The sequence below is a fragment of the Prionailurus bengalensis genome, chromosome B1 (assembly GCF_016509475.1).
Source record: "Prionailurus bengalensis isolate Pbe53 chromosome B1, Fcat_Pben_1.1_paternal_pri, whole genome shotgun sequence".
Taxonomy (NCBI): Eukaryota; Metazoa; Chordata; class Mammalia; order Carnivora; family Felidae; genus Prionailurus; species Prionailurus bengalensis.
The window spans coordinates 139956901-139976865 of NC_057344.1; the positions used below are offsets into that span (position 1 = coordinate 139956901).

Below are 19965 nucleotides of genomic sequence, written 5' to 3' on the forward strand. Positions count from 1 at the left end.
CTAAAATTTTTCAGTTTCTCTTAGATTTCATTGTCATGGGGTTCATATTGTCCAGGCACATAAACATATCAAACACTTCATTCATTTTATACATCATGTCATGGGACATTTCAGAATTTATTTACTCATTTAGGTCTATTGAAAACTTTGTATTTATATTTTTTTACTCTTGTTCTTCAATTTCAGACCTCTTATCGATATTCAACAAATTTAGTAGACAGCACTGCCACATGGTATGGGTTTTGGTCCACTATATTTGGCTACAGTAGGACCTGGAACATTTTTGTTTTGGAAGATCTGAGTTACAATATAGTCACTAATTACTATATCTTTAAAGTAGCAAGAAGATTCTCTCCCATGAACTGTTGCAGTCAGCTTCAGTATTTAGGGTAAAAAATTAAAAAAAACCCTCAAATGGGATTAATATCTATACCACACAAAGATAGTCAAGATTATGGTTTTCTTTCTAATTTCTTTACCAACTTTTATTATTCTAATTTGCCTTCCAGCTACAGAGCTCATTTATTATTCTAATTTGCTTCTGGTTACAGCATTCATTTAAATTTAGCAATGTTGGTAGTTAAGTCTTTCTTCTGGAAATGTGGTCAAAAATGACAGCTTGAATGTAGAGGTCTGTCTGGATAGGGATTCTAGTAGAGTTGTCACCTGGGGGAACCTAAAATATATAAATCATATTGTCAATCAGTCCAGTCCATACAGATGATGGGCAGTAAATGAATTTTCTTCTTGCTTCAATGTTATAGTAAACAGAACAAAAGTGCTATGGCCATGGAGACATTTTCGTGTTTCCTCTCAGATTCTTTTTCTTGAGAGTAGTGATAATTCCAATCAGAAGCTTTGAGTCTCTGGGCTGTGACATTGCTGAAAATATCTAGGGTCAAAACAGTCTCCAAGGCTCATGCTTGTCTAGACTCTACTAAACCCCAAGGGTCACTAACTCTGTAGAATTTCCAGTGAAGGACTTTGTTTTTTTTTTAATTTTTTTTTTCAACGTTTATTTATTTTTGGGACAGAGAGAGACAGAGCATGAACGGGGGAGGGGGAGAGAGAGAGGGAGACACAGAATCGGAAACAGGCTCCAGGCTCTGAGCCATCAGCCCAGAGCCCGACGCGGGGCTCGAACTCCCGGACCGCGAGATCGTGACCTGGCTGAAGTCGGACGCTCAACCGACTGAGCCACCCAGGCGCCCCTCCAGTGAAGGACTTTGTAAACGCATGTAATCACAAGTTAATAAAACTAAAAGAATCCTATCCTAATTTCAAAGATTATCCAATAAGAAATAAACTCAAGTTTGGAATTGATTCAGACTAGTGGAAGTACCTCACCATAGTGGGTTTAATGAAAAGCTTCTGCTCTGTTTTAAAAAACTATCTGAACTGCTTTTCCCCACCTTCAAATTATAATCTGTGAAAAAAGATTTGCTCCTTTTACCGTATTCAAGATAGTCTGATAGTCAGGCTTCTACAGGGCTCCTGTGGGAACAAGTATTCACTAATGTGGTATTGATAAGAGAGAAGAGAGATTCTGAAAGAGTTGGTAATATCTACAATTAGAAAATACTATTCAATGCACAAAAGAATGAAGTTACTTGCTCTTTCTTCTTATAGGAAGAGATGATAAGACATTTAGATGTGGGACTGGAGGAAAGTTTTGGTCCTGCCTTATTCTTGTGGTACTAATTTCTTATGCTAGAGAAAAAATATATTGGACCCATCTCTTATTAAGTAGAGTCAGCAAAACTGTAAAGACTGAAATGGGCAAATAAAAATAGTGGGTGTCCTGAGTGACTCACCCAACCAAGTTTTTTCTGCCTTTCATTATTTTTTGTGTTATTTTACAACTCTTTAAGATGTGGAAAACTTGATATAATGCAAAATATTCTTGTCTAAAAAGATGCAAATTAATTGTACCCAGTAGAATTCAATTAAGTAGTCCCCTGCATTGAGTCCTATTTTGCATCTATTTGTAAATTAACTTCAGTTTTTCTTATTCCCTATATATGTTTTGCTCTTAGAATTCTCCTCTGAATTGCTTGCAACTTCCTACTGGTTCCCTCTGTAATTAGTAAATTAAATAAAATAGTTGGCACATTCATTTCATATCTGTATGAGAGTCATGTCATTTTTATATGAGAGTTATATCCTTTTAAGAAAAATTATTTCGGAAACTACAATGCCCAGTGGATTCACCTGATGGCTGAGGAACCTGTATTGTTGGAGGAGTGCTGTACCTCATGCAAGACATAAGTCAGGGCATTTCTTGGCTCCAAGAGGTAAATTCTCTGTTGTAACAGAACTTCCATTTTGCTGATCCTCTGTTTCTTTACATATTTTCCATTTTACTACTTTTGTGTTTTGTTTTTGTTTTTGGAACTTTTACAATCAATAAATTATTCCCTACTGGTGACAGTAGTGATTCAGAATTGGGATTTGTGGCCAAAATTTTGTGATCTCTGTAAATGGACTAATAGATTATAGAGATTTATTCTTTCTTGGATGTAAGACAACAGAGAATCTGATTTATTAGTATTTTATTTTATTTGTCTACTTGTGTATTTTGAGCTCAAATTAAGAATCTGGTGCTTATCAGGAAAGGAAACAACTTTTTGATATATGGACTGATAATTTTTTTGTTTACTTTTGGCCTGTGGCTAATGTTAAAATTCCAGGAAAATGAGGAAATCAGTTTTGATACTTGATATATGCTATATGTAAAAGGTTATTCTTATAGAAACTCAGAAATATTTCAGACATTTAAGTTCATGCAGTTAAGGTAAATTTTTGGCAAATTAGACGAGTCTAATGATTTTGGTATAAAAAAAATCTTGTAGTCTGATTTATCAGTGTTGGGTGTAATATAAGCTTACATTCTATTCTGCTTGGGTTTGCTTTTCTTAAATTTATTCAGGTATACTGATCAAATAAGCTAACATTATTCCTACACAATATTTAAGATAATGAAAAATGTAAATTTGTATTCAACAAAATCAAATCATTATTCTGATAACTTTGTTTCAATGGTAATTAGGTTTTATTTTTAGTATGTCAGCTAGAAATTAATTCCCAAGATCTTTATAGGTAACATAAAACCTTGGCCTGGTATTAAGTTGAATTATATAATGAATGAATATTAATTTGATATCTAGATAATTTCTAAGATAGAATACTGATCATTTAATGCCTAATTATTAGGCATCATTTTAAATTTATATACTTTTGCTTATATCTCATGAAACATTCCCATTTTGTCTCTTTAAAAAGGTATGTATGTGGCTGAAAAAAGTTGCAACATAAACTTGGCTTTCTGTTAAAATGCTTTTGGAAGAGAGACCATTGTTAATTTTCTACCTCTAGTTTTCTCTATGAAATAGAAGTTACTTTACACTATATATTAAGTAACTAGAATTTAAATTTAAAAAAGATGTTCTATACACGCAATATTGCCATTGAGAAATACATAATTTTATTATTTCCTTAAAAAAAAACCCAACAAATAAAGCTGATAGGAATAACAACAGAAGAAATAGAAGTTACTTTGGTTAAAATTTCAATTAATATGAATGATTGAGTTACACTAAGTAATAGGGACAGACTAATACCACTGTCTATGGGCTTTTGTATTCCAAAGAGAAAGTAGTTTTGTCTTATAGAGGAGGTTTTATAGTAGTGGTTTTATATATACTTATACACTGTATAAATATATACAGTAGTGTTTTTCAGGCCTTATTTTTTTTTCTTTTTGCTCCTTTTCAGAACCCCTATACAATCTTGAGACTTACTGAGGACTCGAAAGAACTTTTATGTGGGTTATAACCAACATATTGGAAGTTGAAATTGAGAAATCTTAAAATACTGATTCACTTGATGAGAGCAACGATGAATGTGAATTAAAATGTTAACAGAAATAACATCTTAATATTAATATAAAAATTATTTTGAACTACTGGATACACTGAGAATTGCTTTGATAGAAAAATCAAAATAAAGGGAAAATTTGGAGATAAAATTTACTTGCCTTGGTTTATAGTCCTTGAGTTTGTAAAGAAGTGATGAAATGTACTAAAATTTTAATAATGCTTGCCTTATCTTGGTGGGCTTGCTTTCTTTATTTACTGGTTCATTCCTTTGCCTACTATACAAAAGATTTTTTTTTCTTTTTGACCTTCTGTGTAATCTCTAGATAGCAAATATTCTGCATCTTATAAGAATATTTTCCTGTGCTTTATATTGAATTTATTACATTCTTGATTAAGAAAAAGAAAGAAAAGAGCAAAGAACAAAAATTCCTCACTTATAAAAAATAAGGTCTTTACAATCATTTTAAATTTTATTTAAAATGTTTTATTATTTTAAATGTTTATTTAATTAAATATATAACTCTGTATTATATGATCCTATCTTAATAAATGTCCAAATATCCTCTGACAATTTTTTTTTCTAATTTTTGCTTTCCCATCATTGGATTCTAAGTATAGAGAAAATTAAACGAAACTTTACACCTACTTTATACTTACTTTCCATGACCATTTAGTTATTTGCATAGGTTCCATTAGAAGCTGTTAATTTTGTTTTTTAATCAGGGTGTAATTGTACAAATGGAAAAACCAAGGTTTTGCTTGCAATGTCGCATTTGAAAATAATGCTCACTTAATCAGGTAGGAACAGCCATTCTTCAGGGATTAAGTTTGACTTTACTTATGGAAGCAATGCCTACAAAGCCCTGGCCTACTTCTTGGCTTAGAAAGCCTAAGAATATTATATATTAAATAGATGTAACCTTAGTATATTTGGGGGACCTTGAGAAAATAGGAATTTACCCAAATTTATAGGTATTTCAGGTGAAATACGGTGGAGAGCATTTCTTGGGCTTGGTTTCCTTGCCTCAGGTCAACAAATAATAGAGGGTTTTAAAAACCCAATTTGAGATTCCTTATGAAAATTTCCAGACACAATTTAATTTAGTATTTGTTCAAAGTTGTATGGTTTTAGAGTTTACAAAGGAAACTTAAGGTGTCCTATATGGTAAAATAACACTTTCACTGCATTTATGTAAACAACCAGGCAAATCTAATGGCACCAGTCTTATTTTCTAAGAATAATCATTCTTTGAATTTATTATGCTCAAAAGAGGAAAGGAGACTGTCAGAAAAAAATTGAGAGAGACTCCGAAATGGGAAAAAAACAAATAGCAGCTATCATGACTACTCACTCATGTAGGTTTTCTCATCTTTAACTGGTATTACAAACCTGTAAGTTGTAGAAATCTGATAATAATGCAAATAATTCATGTCCATATAAATGCAAAGTAGTGTTCCTTAGAATGCACCTGATTTTTGCATTGATGTTGACAGGCCAGTTTTGTGTCTATTTGTAAATTCATTTCAGAATTTCTTATTCCCTTTTTTACATCACTGCCCTTTGAATTCTTCTTCACACCAATCTTAACATTTTACTGGTCTCCATTAATTAATGAGTTAAAAATCTTTGACACATGTTTATTTTATGTCTATATGAGAATCACGATTCTACTCTCTGTTAAAAATTATTCCTTAACAACACATAATAAGAGTTCTAAAAACAATTTTACATATACAACAACAATAAATGATGCCATTGGTTGAGAAAATTCAGTACTTAGGAAAAACTCTGATTTCAAATTCACAGCACTGTTAGGAGCTGCTAAAAGACTTCTACCTGAAGGTCATTACTAGTTCCCAAGAGAGATGGGACTCCTAGCCAAATATAAAATAGAAGTAAAACAAGTTATTGGGATAAGATCAACAGGTAGAAATTACTGAGAAATAATACTTGATGGAACAAAGTAAAAAGATTCCAATATTACTCCATAAAATCCTAGAAAAATTACAGATTTAAACAACATATCAAGGAAACCATAAACTAATCTAGAAGGAAATATAGGTCAATATTTGTTTCAGTCTTTTTTTTTTTTAATTTTTTTTTTCAACGTTTATTTATTTTTGGGACAGAGAGAGACAGAGCATGAACGGGGGAGGGGCAGAGAGAGAGGGAGACACAGAATGGGAAACAGGCTCCAGGCTCTGAGCCATCAGCCCAGAGCCTGGCGCGGGGCTCCAACTCACGGACCGCGAGATCGTGACCTGGCTGAAGTCGGACGCTCAACCGACTGCGCCACCCAGGCGCCCCTGTTTCAGTCTTAATGTAGAAATCTTTTTAAATATAGAAACGCAGAAGAAATCAGAGAGGGAAATTAATGTTTTGAACTATGAAGTTTGAAGTAAAAAAAAAAAGTTTAAAGTAAAGTTTATAAAAAACTTTATAAAAAAAGTAAAAAACTTTATAAAAAAGTAAAAAAACTTTATTAAAAACAGTAAAAAAAGTTTATAAAGTTTAAAGTAAAAAAAACCCATTAAGTTAAAAAATAGATAACTAAAATATAATATGTCACTAAAAAGTATGATAGCCAAAGGTTTCCTACCTTTTATACATAGAATACTTAAAATTCGATTAAAAAAAAAACCTTACTAAAACTCTATATAAAAGTGTGTAGAGGACAATAACAATTACAGAAGAAATATAATATGCTAACATGCATATGAAAATGTTCATCCCTAATAACAATAAAAAAGAAAATGAAAATGACTCCAAATAAAGGTGAACTATAAAATCAACAAGCTTAAAAAGTATGCAGAATAAATAGGGCATGGTGAACGGTCAGCCTTCAATAGTTTAGTAAACTGATATTGACTCATGCAAAGTAGTTTGCCAGTATCTCTATAAGGCTTTACTATATATGTATCTATCTTTTCATGAAACATTTTCCAAGTTAAGAATCCATCTTAAAGATTAAATCAGAAACTTAGTAATAGACAGTTGTTATTTAACTTGGAGAGAAAAACAGAAACCAACCTAAATGTCCATAAATGGGAAATTCCTATGTAAATTATGACTACTTCATAGGAGAGAATATTATTTACATTGGTTTACAGCTTGTTTTTTCACTTAATGTATCTTGAACATTTACTCATACTAGGACCTCAACCTCACTAAATACAGCTTTATTCTTTTTTAGGACTCAGGTATATTATTTCGCTGAGCTGATGTACCATAATTTATGTAACCATTGCCCAGTCATGGGCATACAGATTATTTCCAGCTTTGAACTATTGCAGGGAAAAATGATATTCTTTTAGGACGTCCACTGTTTCTAAGTTGATACACAAGGAAGCAATATTCGTTCATTGAACACCTTATTCATTGGCACATTAAACACATTTTCTTATTTAATCTTCACAACAACCCTTTGTGAAACGGTTGTTTTTATGGATTTTACAGATGAGAAAATAGAGGTAGAAAAGTGCTCAGAGAGATTGAGCAATTTGCCCTAATCACAAAACTGATAAGACCTATTTAAGTCTTACTCATTTTCCCTATTTAGGCCCCTCTCAAAGGGCCTTTCCCTGCTTGAGTCCTGGTAGTTATTCCTGTCCCTTTCCTACTCCTCCTCTTGTTCTATCAGCCCCTTCCAACTGCTTCCATGTATTTTGGAGAGTCCTCAGGTCTTCAATTTTTAAGTGGAATTCATTAAAAGATTTATGATTTCAATATCCTAAACTATTATTATGCTACTTGGTGTGTATGACCGTAGGTGTTTGTTTGTTTGTTTGTTTGTTTGTTTGTTTTAGCCAAATACATGAAATTTGTCAGACTTTTGAAATAAGTTGTATTTCCCAAAAGATTAAGAACCTATCCTCTGGAGCAGTGTCATGTGCTCATGAGGTAGTTTTCTGGGGTACCAAGTTGGGGCTACCATTTGTTTGATTGTGTTTTACGCTGAGATATCCCAGCCAGCAAAAACAATTGAGAAGCTGTCAACATAAGATTTTCCACTCTTGCCAATGGCCTTGATCACTGTTCATGCTATTGTGTTCCATGTTCCAATAAACTTCGACATCCCTTACTCTGCTTTGGGATTTCAGTGCCTCAGAAACTCTAAGCATCTGCTGGGGTGGAGAATGGTTAAGAAGGAGCCATGGGAGTTGACGACTGGTTCAACTGTTGAGACCCAGAAGAAATCATGCTCCCTTTGAATTAGAAATAATCCCTTAACTGTGGTTTTGCACCTGCAATGACTCCATGCCTGACTCATGGGTTTTCTGGTGTCTGTTTCTTTGTCATTAACTATCAGGTCTTTGAAATCATGGAGGAAACAATTCTTTTGTTCTTATTTATTCATTTCATTCAGCCAGGAACCTAACCTTCCCCTCTTTCTAAGGCTTCTCATTCTAATTTGTGACAATAAATTTTGCAAAAAAGTGAGCGTGAATTGGGACTAAACCTCTCTTGTTCAAATTTCTCCTTTCTCACTTCCTTGTTGGTCTTATTATACCTTTGGTATAATGTTTGACTAGGCTGCCATTCTAGTTCAAAGCTTAAAGCAGCATTTTTTTCTTTGTCATGTATATTTTATTGGGATATGTTCTTTTCACTGAAGATATTCAACTTGGAAGTGTTATCATTTATACTCTTATTACTAAGCACTGATATACAAACAATAATTCAAAATTTTATATTTAACCTTTTTCTTTCCTCCAGCTCACCTTTCTTGTCCTACACTTCATATATGAGTTCATACATTGGACACTTAACAACAATGTGCTTATCTCTGGGGGTTGTTCTGTAATACTGCATATAAAATTAAAATCAGTTTTTCAGGTCAAGAGGAGGGCATAGCATTTAAGTTTTAGGAGTTCTAATTCATAAAAGCTAAGCTCTGTTATGTAATTTTTAATGTATTCCTCAAGGCCATTGATTTTAGCAGCAGTTTGTTGAGTAAATACTTAATTTATATGTGGTAGACTTTCAGTTCAGGTATACCAGGTGATTGCCCAGGGGAGAAAATGTTTAAAAGCTTCTTAGTATGTGGGTGTTTTAGGGCTATAATCAACCAAACATTCAGTAATTTGGGCAGCAAAACCAGAAAGTTGGCAAGGCCTCAGCTTTACTTAATAACTGTGCCTGTGCCACAGTTAAAAAGGAACATTTACAAGAGGCCCCGGAGGAAAATCTAGGAGCCAGAAGAGTGGTGTTGGTAATTCAGTGTCCCTTGCTCTATTAATTCAAGTTTGCGTGGGGTTTGAGGGAACACTGTTGGAGACTTTGAGGAAACCATACCTTTGCTTAAACATATTCTATTCAGTATGGGTTGTTTGTTTGTTTGTTTTCCCTAAATGTCCAACAGGAAATATATCTGAACTCTGTAAAAAGACAGATTGTAAAATTGCGAACCTTCACTAGGAGGGTGGAGCCTCAAGAGATTAATTTCGAATCATCTGCGGACAGCCTGTAGAAATGTTATGGGCCTCCATTTTGAGAGGAAAAATTTCAATCCTGTGACAGGCTCCCTCTCATTTTAATGCAGTCAGTGAACTGGGAGGGAGCATTAAGGAGGCAATTAACACCTTTCTTACCAACAGCAGCAAATACTTGGGTGGGTGTTGCTGGGAGGAACAGAACAGAGCAGAGCTGTGATAAAATACCACTATAATCTTCCTCTAGATTGACCAAACAAAAATATGTTTTTATTGGTAGGAGTTATTTTTAATCTTAAACTTTGTTCATATAGATATTATTTTGCTCATAGAAAAAGTAGAATGTCTTTTTTTTATCTGAATTAACATACCATGATGACCATACATTTACTTTAAAAAATAATAAAAATAATAAAAATATTTTTTCTCGTTCACCCATGGACATAACATATCACCACTGCCCTGACACCCAATGTCACCACTCCAAAGTTCAGCGAAGAGCCCCCAGGTTTAATTCACCTACCAAGGAGGGAAAAGCACCAGAGTCCATTACTCTGGTAATTGCTAAAAATAGCAGATTAGCTCTACATATGTTTCTAGTGCCTAAGATCCTAAAATATTTTAAAGTTAACCTCAAAAGTTTCCAGGATTATTTTTGGCCCTACTATTCATTTCTTTAGCAAATATTTAATATTCAATTTATTCATTCCACAGATGTTTACTGAGCATCTACCATATGCTAGCACTGGAGATACAACAGTAAAGTGACCAGAAATGTTCCTGCCCCATGTTTCAGTTTATGCTTTATGAGTTTCTGTAGCATATATTGATTCATTTGAGTTTCTGAACAAACCTGCCTGACAAAGTGATTCTTGGTGAGATAGTGATGGCAGCAGTTTATCCACGGAAGCATCTAGTGTGGTCAGTCATATTACCGTGGAGGTTATCCAGAAGTCTTTGGTATATGGTCTATACTTTCTAGTCTGCAGTCTCAGGAATGTGTAATTTAGGCTACTTAAAATTAAGACTGTTGAATTAAAGCTTGTTTTAGAGGAGCAAAGTTTGATTACTTTATGGACATACAGTAAGGTGAAACCAACAGCTCATAAAGTATTACTGATTTACTAATAAAAGAACAATGGATATGGAATCCAGCTAATCTGTAGGATCACCTGAGGAAACATTTAAAAGTACGGATTCCTGAACCTTCCCACAGATCAGTTCAGTTTGAATCATTTGGGGTGGAGTCTAGGGCTCTGATTGGTCAGTGCGCGGAGTGGGAAAGGGGAAATCCTTTAATGAATTGACAGAAATCACTCCTAATGAAGCCATCGTGGGTTGGACACTGATGAGGAGCACTTACGATAATAGTTTGCATTTATTATCACATTTTATGTTTGAGCAATTACAGTTTTCAAAAGGACAGGTCTGGATTAGGGGTGTCCTGTTGTACAGTGAGGAATATTGATGTATAAAGAGAAAATAAATACATTCTGCTAAGTCAATGTACAGTCTGCATTGCACGTGCCTTTCAAGTTCTGTGACACTCAGGATGGATCCAGAAAGGTTTATTCTATAACAATGTCTTTTGTTTCGCCAATATCCTACATCAAATAGAAGCCACACATTTCTAAGATATCTTAACATGTTTTTTGTTTGTTTGGTTGTTTACCAGCCATTTATCAAGTGACTACACTCAAGTGTACTTTATTAGACATTAAACAAAAATAATTAAAGGAGACTCTGTCCTATGAAATTTCATATTTTTCATACTGATTTTCTTTTGCACACCAAGGGAATTTAGCCCGCAGAAGAATAACATCCCCTCTTTTAAAAATTGTTTAATCATTTTAATACTCAGAAATTCTGATTTTAAGTCATGACTCAAATGGTACAGATTCTCACTGAATCGTGTAAAATGACAAACAAACAAACAAACAAACAACAACTCCCCCCCCACAAAAAAAAAAAACCCTATTAGATTTGGCTTCTACTTAGAGTTCCATTTTCTTTCAGATTTTCTCTGCTATTAGTCTCCTTCCTGCACTTTGATCTCAACCCTGGTTGCACATTAGAATCATCTGGGGAGCTTCTGAAAGGTAGAGATGCCCAAGCCTTCCACTTGGACCAGTTAAATTAGAATCTTTGGAGGTGAGATCAGATGTTATGTATTCTAAAATTTCCTTGGTGATTCTGACAGCTGGTGCATGCTCACAACTCCTCTTTAACCCAAAGGGGCTCCTCTCCCTTCTCATGCAGCCCATGCCTGGTCCTTCCCCACCCATGTATATGAGGCTCTCTCCTATCAGAATATCTCTTCTATTCCAGTCCTCACGTCCTCACCATACCCATCCCTTAAGAGCCATTTCAAATGCTATCTCTTTCATTAACTCATTCTTGAACGCCTTAGAGCCAAAGTAAATTGTGCCTCCTCTCAACTCCTTAGAACTTTTTCTGTCCCTCTCAGCTCATTTGTTAGGTTGCCATTTCTGTGCATATTATATTTTCCCACCTACCCATCAATGAACCTGTAAGCTTTTTAAGGGCAAGAAACCCACCTTTCTGATTCATTTTTGAATCTCACAGTGCCCAGCAGTTACTCAGTAAACATCAGATTAGGAAAAGGAGGATGAATGGAAGGGATGCCTGGGTGGCTCAGTTGCATAAGCATCTGACTCTTGATTTTGGCTCAGGTCATGGTCTCGTGGTTTGTGAGGTCAAGCCCTGCATCAGGCTCTGTGCTGACAGCACAGAGCTTGCTTGGGATTCTCTCTCTCTTCTTTTCTCTGCCCCTCCCCTGCACATTCTCTTCTCTCAAAATTAATAAATATATTAAAAAAAAGGAGGATGGAAGGAAAATTGAAAAGGCAACAGACTTACCAATGTTCATTAAGCTCACATTTTTCTCTATACTTGTCCAGCACTAGCTCATATTCTCTCTCTTTCTTGAAGGTCGGGGTGAAGTGAGACTTCTTAACTACTTTTTCCAAACATATGCATTCTCTAAGTTTTTTCTTTGCCTGAATGATCAGGTAGTTGCAATATTAAAAACTTCAACTCAGAAACTTACTAACCACAGCAGCACCCCTACTCTAGGCCTCTTGGCTTTCACCTGGATTACTGTTATGCTGGCACCTTCTTTAGTTTGTCCTCCTTAGTCTGTCCTAATGTATACCCTCTCCTCCCTTTAAAACATAACTTTCATCCTGTTATTTTCCTATAAGAGCCTCGATGTATCCTCATTTCCTACCAAGTCCAGTCTGAGATTCTCATCAGCACTGCATTCAAGTCTTTCTATGCTTCATTCCCATGACAATCCTTCTTCAAGCCAATACATCAGCCAAATCGAACCAGTGAGGTTTTCTTCTGTCTGTTTTACCCCCATCAACTTTATCTTTGCTAACTGGGGTCACTCCTGGTATTGCCTGCCTCACCATCTCTATGAGTTCAACTCCTAATCATTCTTCAAGTCCAATTAAAAGATTATCTCCTCTATTATCATCTAACCATCCCCAACCCTGTCCTCTATCATGCCCTCTCTACCGGTTCCTACCCCGGATCAATAATCATCTCTTCTTCCGTGGAATTCCCAGAGTATTTCTCTTTTTGCAAGATATCACTTTCTGCCTTATGCTTATATTTTTTAAAAGCACGTATTATTTTTCATATGTCTGTTTCCCTAAATATATTATAAGCTTAATAAAGGGCAAGGGTTGAACTCTTGCTCATCTTTAGATCCCCTATGGTGTCTCATAATATTTACATTTAAGCTCCATTACTAGTTTCTGCTAATAATGAACTATGTGACTTTGAGTAAGTAATTAAACATGTTTGAGTCAATTTACTCATAAATTAAAAGCATGTTCTAATTCAACAGTCTTAATTTGAGATAGTTTAAATTATATATTCCTGGGTTTGCACAAGAAAACTTGAAAACACATACCAAAATTAAAATTTCTGTATAACCTTTACAAAACCTAAAACTACAGTTGCAAGAGCTGTTTCTGCTGATGAACTCCTGCAGTTGTGTTTTCCCAGCTTATTTGGATTAATATAGAATGAGGTGGCTATTCCCATTCTGGCTATCACTGCTATCTCAAGTATCAGAGACATAATCTCCTTCCCAACTTTTAATTAGCGTAGGATTATTTTTGTGTGTTTGGAGGGAATCATTCAACCATTTATTCCATGAATACTTATTAAGTGTCTATTAACCAGGCATTTTTCCAGGTGATGGGCTCTCACATTTAGTGAATGGAAGAGGGGAGAGGAGAAAAGCTGGTGACATTAAGGAAGATTTTTCTTTTCTTTTTTTTTTAAATGTTTATTTATTTTTGAGACAGAGAGAGACAGAGCATGAATGGGGGAGGGTCAGAGAGAGAGGGAGACACAGAATCCAAAGCAGGCTCCGGGCTCTGAGCTGTCAGCACAGAGCCCGACGCGGTGCTCGAACTCACAGACGGTGAGATCATGACCTGAGCTGAAGTCGGAAGCTCAACCGACTGAGCCACCCAGGCACCCCAAGGAAGATTTTTCTTATTTTTAATTGTTTTATACAATCTGTCTCTCCAATTAGTAGATCAGGAAGGTTTTAGACCACCTAGGTTATTCTAAGACTCAAGGAAACTCTCCCATGGTTGATGCTTCCTAAAAGGAAAAGAAAAATGCCTATTTTTTTTCATTTGTCCAGATAATGTAGGGAGTGAGTGCAAAGTGCTTCCACTCAATCCTTCTAAAGATAATACACTGGAAACATTTTGGTGGGTGTGAATCACTCAGACAAGCATTCTTCACTCAAAAATAGAAACTAACTTTATTTGTTCCAGATGTTATACAGCTGCAGGGAAGTTAAAGCCAGTGGTCCTGTTTTCAATGCAACCAAACTCTTATTGCATTTGGAATTTCTTAACCAATGAACTCATATTACTTGTTCTAAGATCTGCACAATTTTCTTTTTTCCACTGTTACCGTTCACAAACAACTATGTTTCGTGGGAACCACTTTTCAGAATTAATGAGTCTACATCTGTCTTGTGCAAAGACATCCTGTTTATCACAATTTCCACCTTTCATTTATCTTGACCTTTAAAAATTTTAAGCATAAAATATTGCAAAGAGATCATCTGAAGGAAAGGAAAAGGAGAGTTGAGTTGTATTGTTCTTACAATATTTTAGAGCACATTTTGGAGTTATAAGTTATGGTGTTTATTTTAGCAAGAATTTCAAATAAAATTATTCATAACAATGTTGAGTATAAAAATGTATCTTATCATTGTGCATTTGTAATTTAAAAAACTTGACAACTTATTTTTTGATTCTCCTGTAGGCGTGTCTACAACAGATACTGTATGGGTGCACGTAGGAGAGGTACATGATAATTTCATATCTAATCCATAAAAATCAAAATATATTTGAGAACGCTTATGTTTGAAAACAAGAGTGCTAGATCTCTTGAGATTATTGTCTTTTTATGGAGAAGCTTTTCTCAAATTGTGGTTCATAGATCATCTGTAGCAGAATCTCACTGGCTGCCTGTGAAAATATGTATGTCTGGGACCAGTGGAGTCAGAATCTCCAAGAACTGGGGCTGTAGAGGGACCCTAGAGATCAGGGAACAGCAACAACAACACTCACATCTTCCATTATGAACTAGAAAACCCTGAGAAGTTAAGTGAATTTCTCAAGGTCAGTCAGTCAGGTAACAGTAAAGTAAGGCATAGAATTTTGCTTATTGATGCTGAAACCAGCATTCTTTTCCATTAGGTCATCTATTAATTTTTATCTTCAAAGAGATAAAATCAATATAAAAATTAAATACATATAAGTATCTAAATATTATCAGGTGTCCCACCAATAATTTTTTTATAATTAATTCTTTTAGTAATTCCTTCTTCTCATCACTAATTAACTAAACCCTTGTTCTTTCTCCAGGATTTGGAAATACCTTTCCTTCAGACTCATCATGAATCTTTTGAATTATAGTCAAATTATAATCAAAACCTTCCTCCCCCAAAGAGGAAAATGTTGTATTTCATGTATGGCTGACTAAATCTTTGAAGTATCATGATTAATTATTTAGGAAATGAGTGTTTTAGTTAAGTTATTTAAACCATGTTCAAATAACAATTTGTATTCAATAATGATTCCACAAAGACTATAAAAACTATAATTCATGACATACATTCTTGAAGTATATATATGCTGTTAGTTAAAACAGAGCCTTAAAGCTTAAAGTAGTTTAAGTGTGATATCATTCAAAACTGATTCAAAAATTTACTTCACACATCTTCATGAAGCTGTTAATAATTTTATATCTTTAGCCCTCTCAAAGTCTCTGCAGATGTAATTTATTAAGTTTCCTGTACTTTGCCTCAATTTTGACACTCATTTGTGATAAGGAAAGGGGCACCACTAGAGAGATGTGTTGGTATTCATAAATTCATACTAAATATGGCCCCAATGATTTTCAAGTTCAGTCCTTCATTTTACTAATGAGAAACCTGAGACCAAAGGGAAAAAGAAAAAAAGGAGTAGTGTTCTTTTTTTTTTTTTTTTTTACTTTTATTTATTTAAGTAATCCCTACATCCCATGTGGGGTCTGAACTCACAACCCGAAGATCAAATGTTTTATGCTCCTCCTATTGGGACAGCCAGGCACCACAAGAGAAGTGTTCTCTTGAAGGAGATAGTGCTGTGTCAGAAATGCTAGCTGTCTACCCAAACCTCTTTTCTCCCTTTTCCAGAACTTTTGATTTCAGCTAAGTGTTTGACCACCCGAATAAAGATTCCATTTCCCAGCCTTCTATGCAGATAGATATGGCCATGTGACTAAGTTCTTGCCATGGAACATAAGTGACCCTTTGTGAAGTAGCTTTTGGAAAACTTCCTTAAAAGGTACTGTGGGGGTGGGGGGGGGAGGGGGGATGTCCTTCCATGAATTCTGTCTGGGATGTGGTTGTTTTGGCTGGATTTCTGTTTTGGCCCATGAGGATGAGGTCCACCTTTGCCTATAGACTGTGGAGCTGCCATTTTAGATTTGGAGTCACACTATCTAGACTCACACTTAAGAGAGAAAGAAGCTTCTATTCTGTTTAAGTCACTGTGTTGGGGTTTCTGATATTTGGAGCTATATCTGATTGCAGACAACAATCCATTTCTTACTACAAAATTTCATTTATTCATTCTTTGAGCAATTTTTTTTAGCATTCTTTGAGTTATTGGGCAATTTTTATGAGCAAGAAATTACACTAAGTAGATATGAAACAAAAATCATTTTGTTTTTTCAATTTTAAATTTCTAAGAAGTCTTGGAAAAGTTTTTAGAACCAGACTCCCACTTTCCTTTGGTCCATCATTGCCCTTATCCTAGGCATATCATACAATTCCTATTTCTTTCACTATGAAGGATTATTTTTCTTGACTTGGATTTTAGACTGATGCTGTCATGTGAATAACATGTTTTCCAGAAGTTACAAACAAAATGCCTAAGCAACTCAAGCACAAATGACTTTAAGTTTTAACCTTCACCTCCAAACATATGACAAGCCATGATTAAAAGTCATGATGCAAACAGTCTTTGAAAATATATAAATATTTGTCCTTGAACAAGTTCAAAATACCATGGGACATGTCTTTAAAATATTCAAATAAAATATATTTTCTAAGTTACCACTTAGAAATACACTAAGGGCAATACTGTTTTCAGTGTTAGTCACATACAAAAAGGGACGTTAAAATTCTGGGAACATTTGTGAGGTGAGAGTCTCCCTTCTGTAAATGATTCATCTATCCATTTAGAGCAAAAAGTACTGGACATCCCCAGGATCAGAGCACACAAATGCATTGCTCACTGGCTCCCTGATCTAATTTTGCTGGTAGGCACAAAGAAGCATTCTCACTTGTGAGTTCTATTTAAATTCTCTCAAACTCTTCCTTATTGATTTTCAAAAATTTGTTAAATTTGAAGGTTTTTTTTCTTTAAGAATAATGCATGCTCTACATTTCAACATAGTCTTTTATTTCTAGATTCAAATACTGAAGAATGTCAAATATTTAATAGATTTTTTAATAATGGAAGAAATGCAACAAAATTTGGAGAGCTATATAAATGTAAAAGCAGTCTTACCTTTGGATCCACATTGAGAATTTTTCTGTCTCTTTTGTATTTGAAAAGTAAGCCTTCTAGATTATCAGCAATCACTTGATAATTGGGAGTTGAATTCCAAACAGCAATATGACTGTCCCAGTTGTAAAAGCTAGAAAAATAAATATCTGTTAGAAATGTATATGTATGATACAATAAATTGACAAATATATTTGAGAAAATATTTGAGGCAATTCAGTTTCAAGATAAATGAACTGGATCATAGTTTGTAAAGCCATGGAAGACCCATGTGTCATTAAAATTCTTGCAGAAGAGGGGGGCCTGGTAGCTCAGTTGGTTAAGCATCTGACTCTTGATCTTGGCTCAGGCCATGTTCTCACAGTGTGTGGGATTGAGCCCCACATCGGGCTCTGCACTGACAGTGTGGAGCCTGCCTAGGATTCTCTCTTCCTCTCCCTCTGCCCCTCCCCTGCTTACACTCTCTCTCTCAAAAATAAATAAATTAAAAAGATAAAATTCTTGCAGAAAAGATTAGGCTGGGCTATTCTCAAATTCTTTGAATACATATTTATGACTATTTTGTATAATATCCTCATTTGGACACTCTAGGCATTAGGTTCCTATTCCAGTATTCTATTCCCTAGGAAGTCGTGGAGAAAATTGACGCATTCTGAATCTACTTCTTCCAGCTCAGATTCTTCAGGGTCTTAAGAGTATTCAGGGTATTAAGAGACTGTTTACTGGAAGGAAAAGCAGGCTAAGTCACCTCTTTTCATTCAAAACAAATTAATTCATTTCTTTCAGGCTTTATTTTTTAATAATATGTTTCCCAGGGAGCGAGGAAACTCTGCGAGTTTGAGAGGTTACCATAGGCCAGACATGATGTGATGTATTCTATCATAACACCCATATGAAGCTGCTCTCATTTCACAGACAAGGCAAATAGACTAGGAGGTCAGCTGGCATGGCTGAAGCCCTGTAACGAATACATCATAGGACTAATATTTCAACCCAGATCTGTGTTTCAAAGCACATGTGTGTTCTTTCTACTGCTCAACATTGCATACATTTTATCCTATTCCTATTTTTTGTGCTTGATCTATGGAAACCTCCCACTTTTTTTTTTATATCTTGCTTTATACCTATTTGTCAAAAATTAATATGTTACTTAAGATGAGTTGTAAGAATTCTCAATATATTAATTTCACAGATCTTATTCCTATTAACACAATTCTAACAGTATGTTAGTATGTTCAAATGTTAACATGTTTCTCATATGTCTAATATTATCCTGTATCTGTGTTGTTTTGCCCTTTATTATTCCCTTTACTCATTGATTAAACGCACTCTGAATGAGTGTTTTCTGAGGCATTAATTTTTGTGCTATCACCAGAAAACGTAATGTTTACCCTCAAATTTTTCACTACTTAGAAAGGACTCACTACATCGATCATATATTTATATGATTGAGTGCATATTAATTAGAACCATTTTCTCTCTTCCCCTACTACTTTTTCTATGGTCAAGACACAGGAATGCCTGCCCTTTCTGAAGCACAGAGTTAGGAAAAGTGGTTTTCTAACTATTTTTGTGTGCTCAGTCTGTCCTCCCCAAGAGAGCAAGAATGACTATTTGATTGGTAAATAGAGGAAAGATGCTGAGTACCCATGACTTTCTACATCCTTACTTTACCTACCCTTCAAAAGTGAAGTTTATCATGGCAGGCTCAGCCCTCAATAGGTTGATATTAAGGTAGCAGCCTACAGCACTGGTGATAAATTCAATACAGTGGTGAAGGTATTAGGAGCCAATATGACTATGCACCCAGGCTATATTCTCAAATTCTGTTTAATCCATAATTAAGATAATTTGACCTCCACCTAACTGGCTATTCAGTTAAAAGATTGCTAAATTGGAATAGGGGGGACATGGGTGTGATTCGAAATCTCATATATGTCTCTCTAAATAATTATTTATGAGACATATAGATAGGGATAATCCCAGTAAAATGCTTGAGTCATAGCTGTGTTTAGAGTGGCATGATTTATATCACACATTCCTATCTTCTTGCTCTGATCTCAAATTAAAAATCTTATTAAAATCCAGGCAGATTTTTTATATATATATATATTTAGATTTTATATATATTACATTATACATATATTTAGATGTTATATATATTACATATATATGTATATGCATATGTATGTATATGTATATAATACATATATATGTGTGTGTAATATATATATGTGTGTGTATATGTATATATATATATATATGTTCTTTATACAAAAACTTAATTTGGGGGTTGCTTAGTTAGTTAAGCCTCCAACTCTTACTTTCAGCTGAGGTCATGATCTCACGGTTATCACATATTGAAAAGAAGAATTTCCTTCTTTTTTTAAGGCTGAATAAATATTCCATTGTATGTATAGACCACATTTTCTTTTAAAAAATTTTTTTTAATGCTTTATTTATTTTTGAGACAGAGAGAGACAGAGTGTGAGCAGGGAAGGGGCAGAGAGAGAGCAAGACACAGAATCCGAAGC

The 19965-nt window shown here is 34.6% G+C and overlaps 1 protein-coding gene across 2 annotated transcripts in view; it reads right to left on the minus strand.

The window, feature by feature from the left end:
• Positions 1-452: 452 nt before the first annotated feature.
• Positions 453-19965, minus strand: part of CFAP299 (cilia and flagella associated protein 299) — a 594205-nt gene continuing 574692 nt past the window's right edge. For both annotated transcript variants that reach the window (XM_043572380.1, XM_043572381.1), the window contains exons 5-6: positions 17435-17564; positions 453-676 (exon numbers count right to left, since the gene is read on the minus strand). In XM_043572380.1, the coding sequence (XP_043428315.1) occupies positions 581-676; positions 17435-17564 (226 nt within the window). In that variant the 3' untranslated portion in view covers positions 453-580. The remainder of the gene's footprint in view (positions 677-17434; positions 17565-19965) is intronic.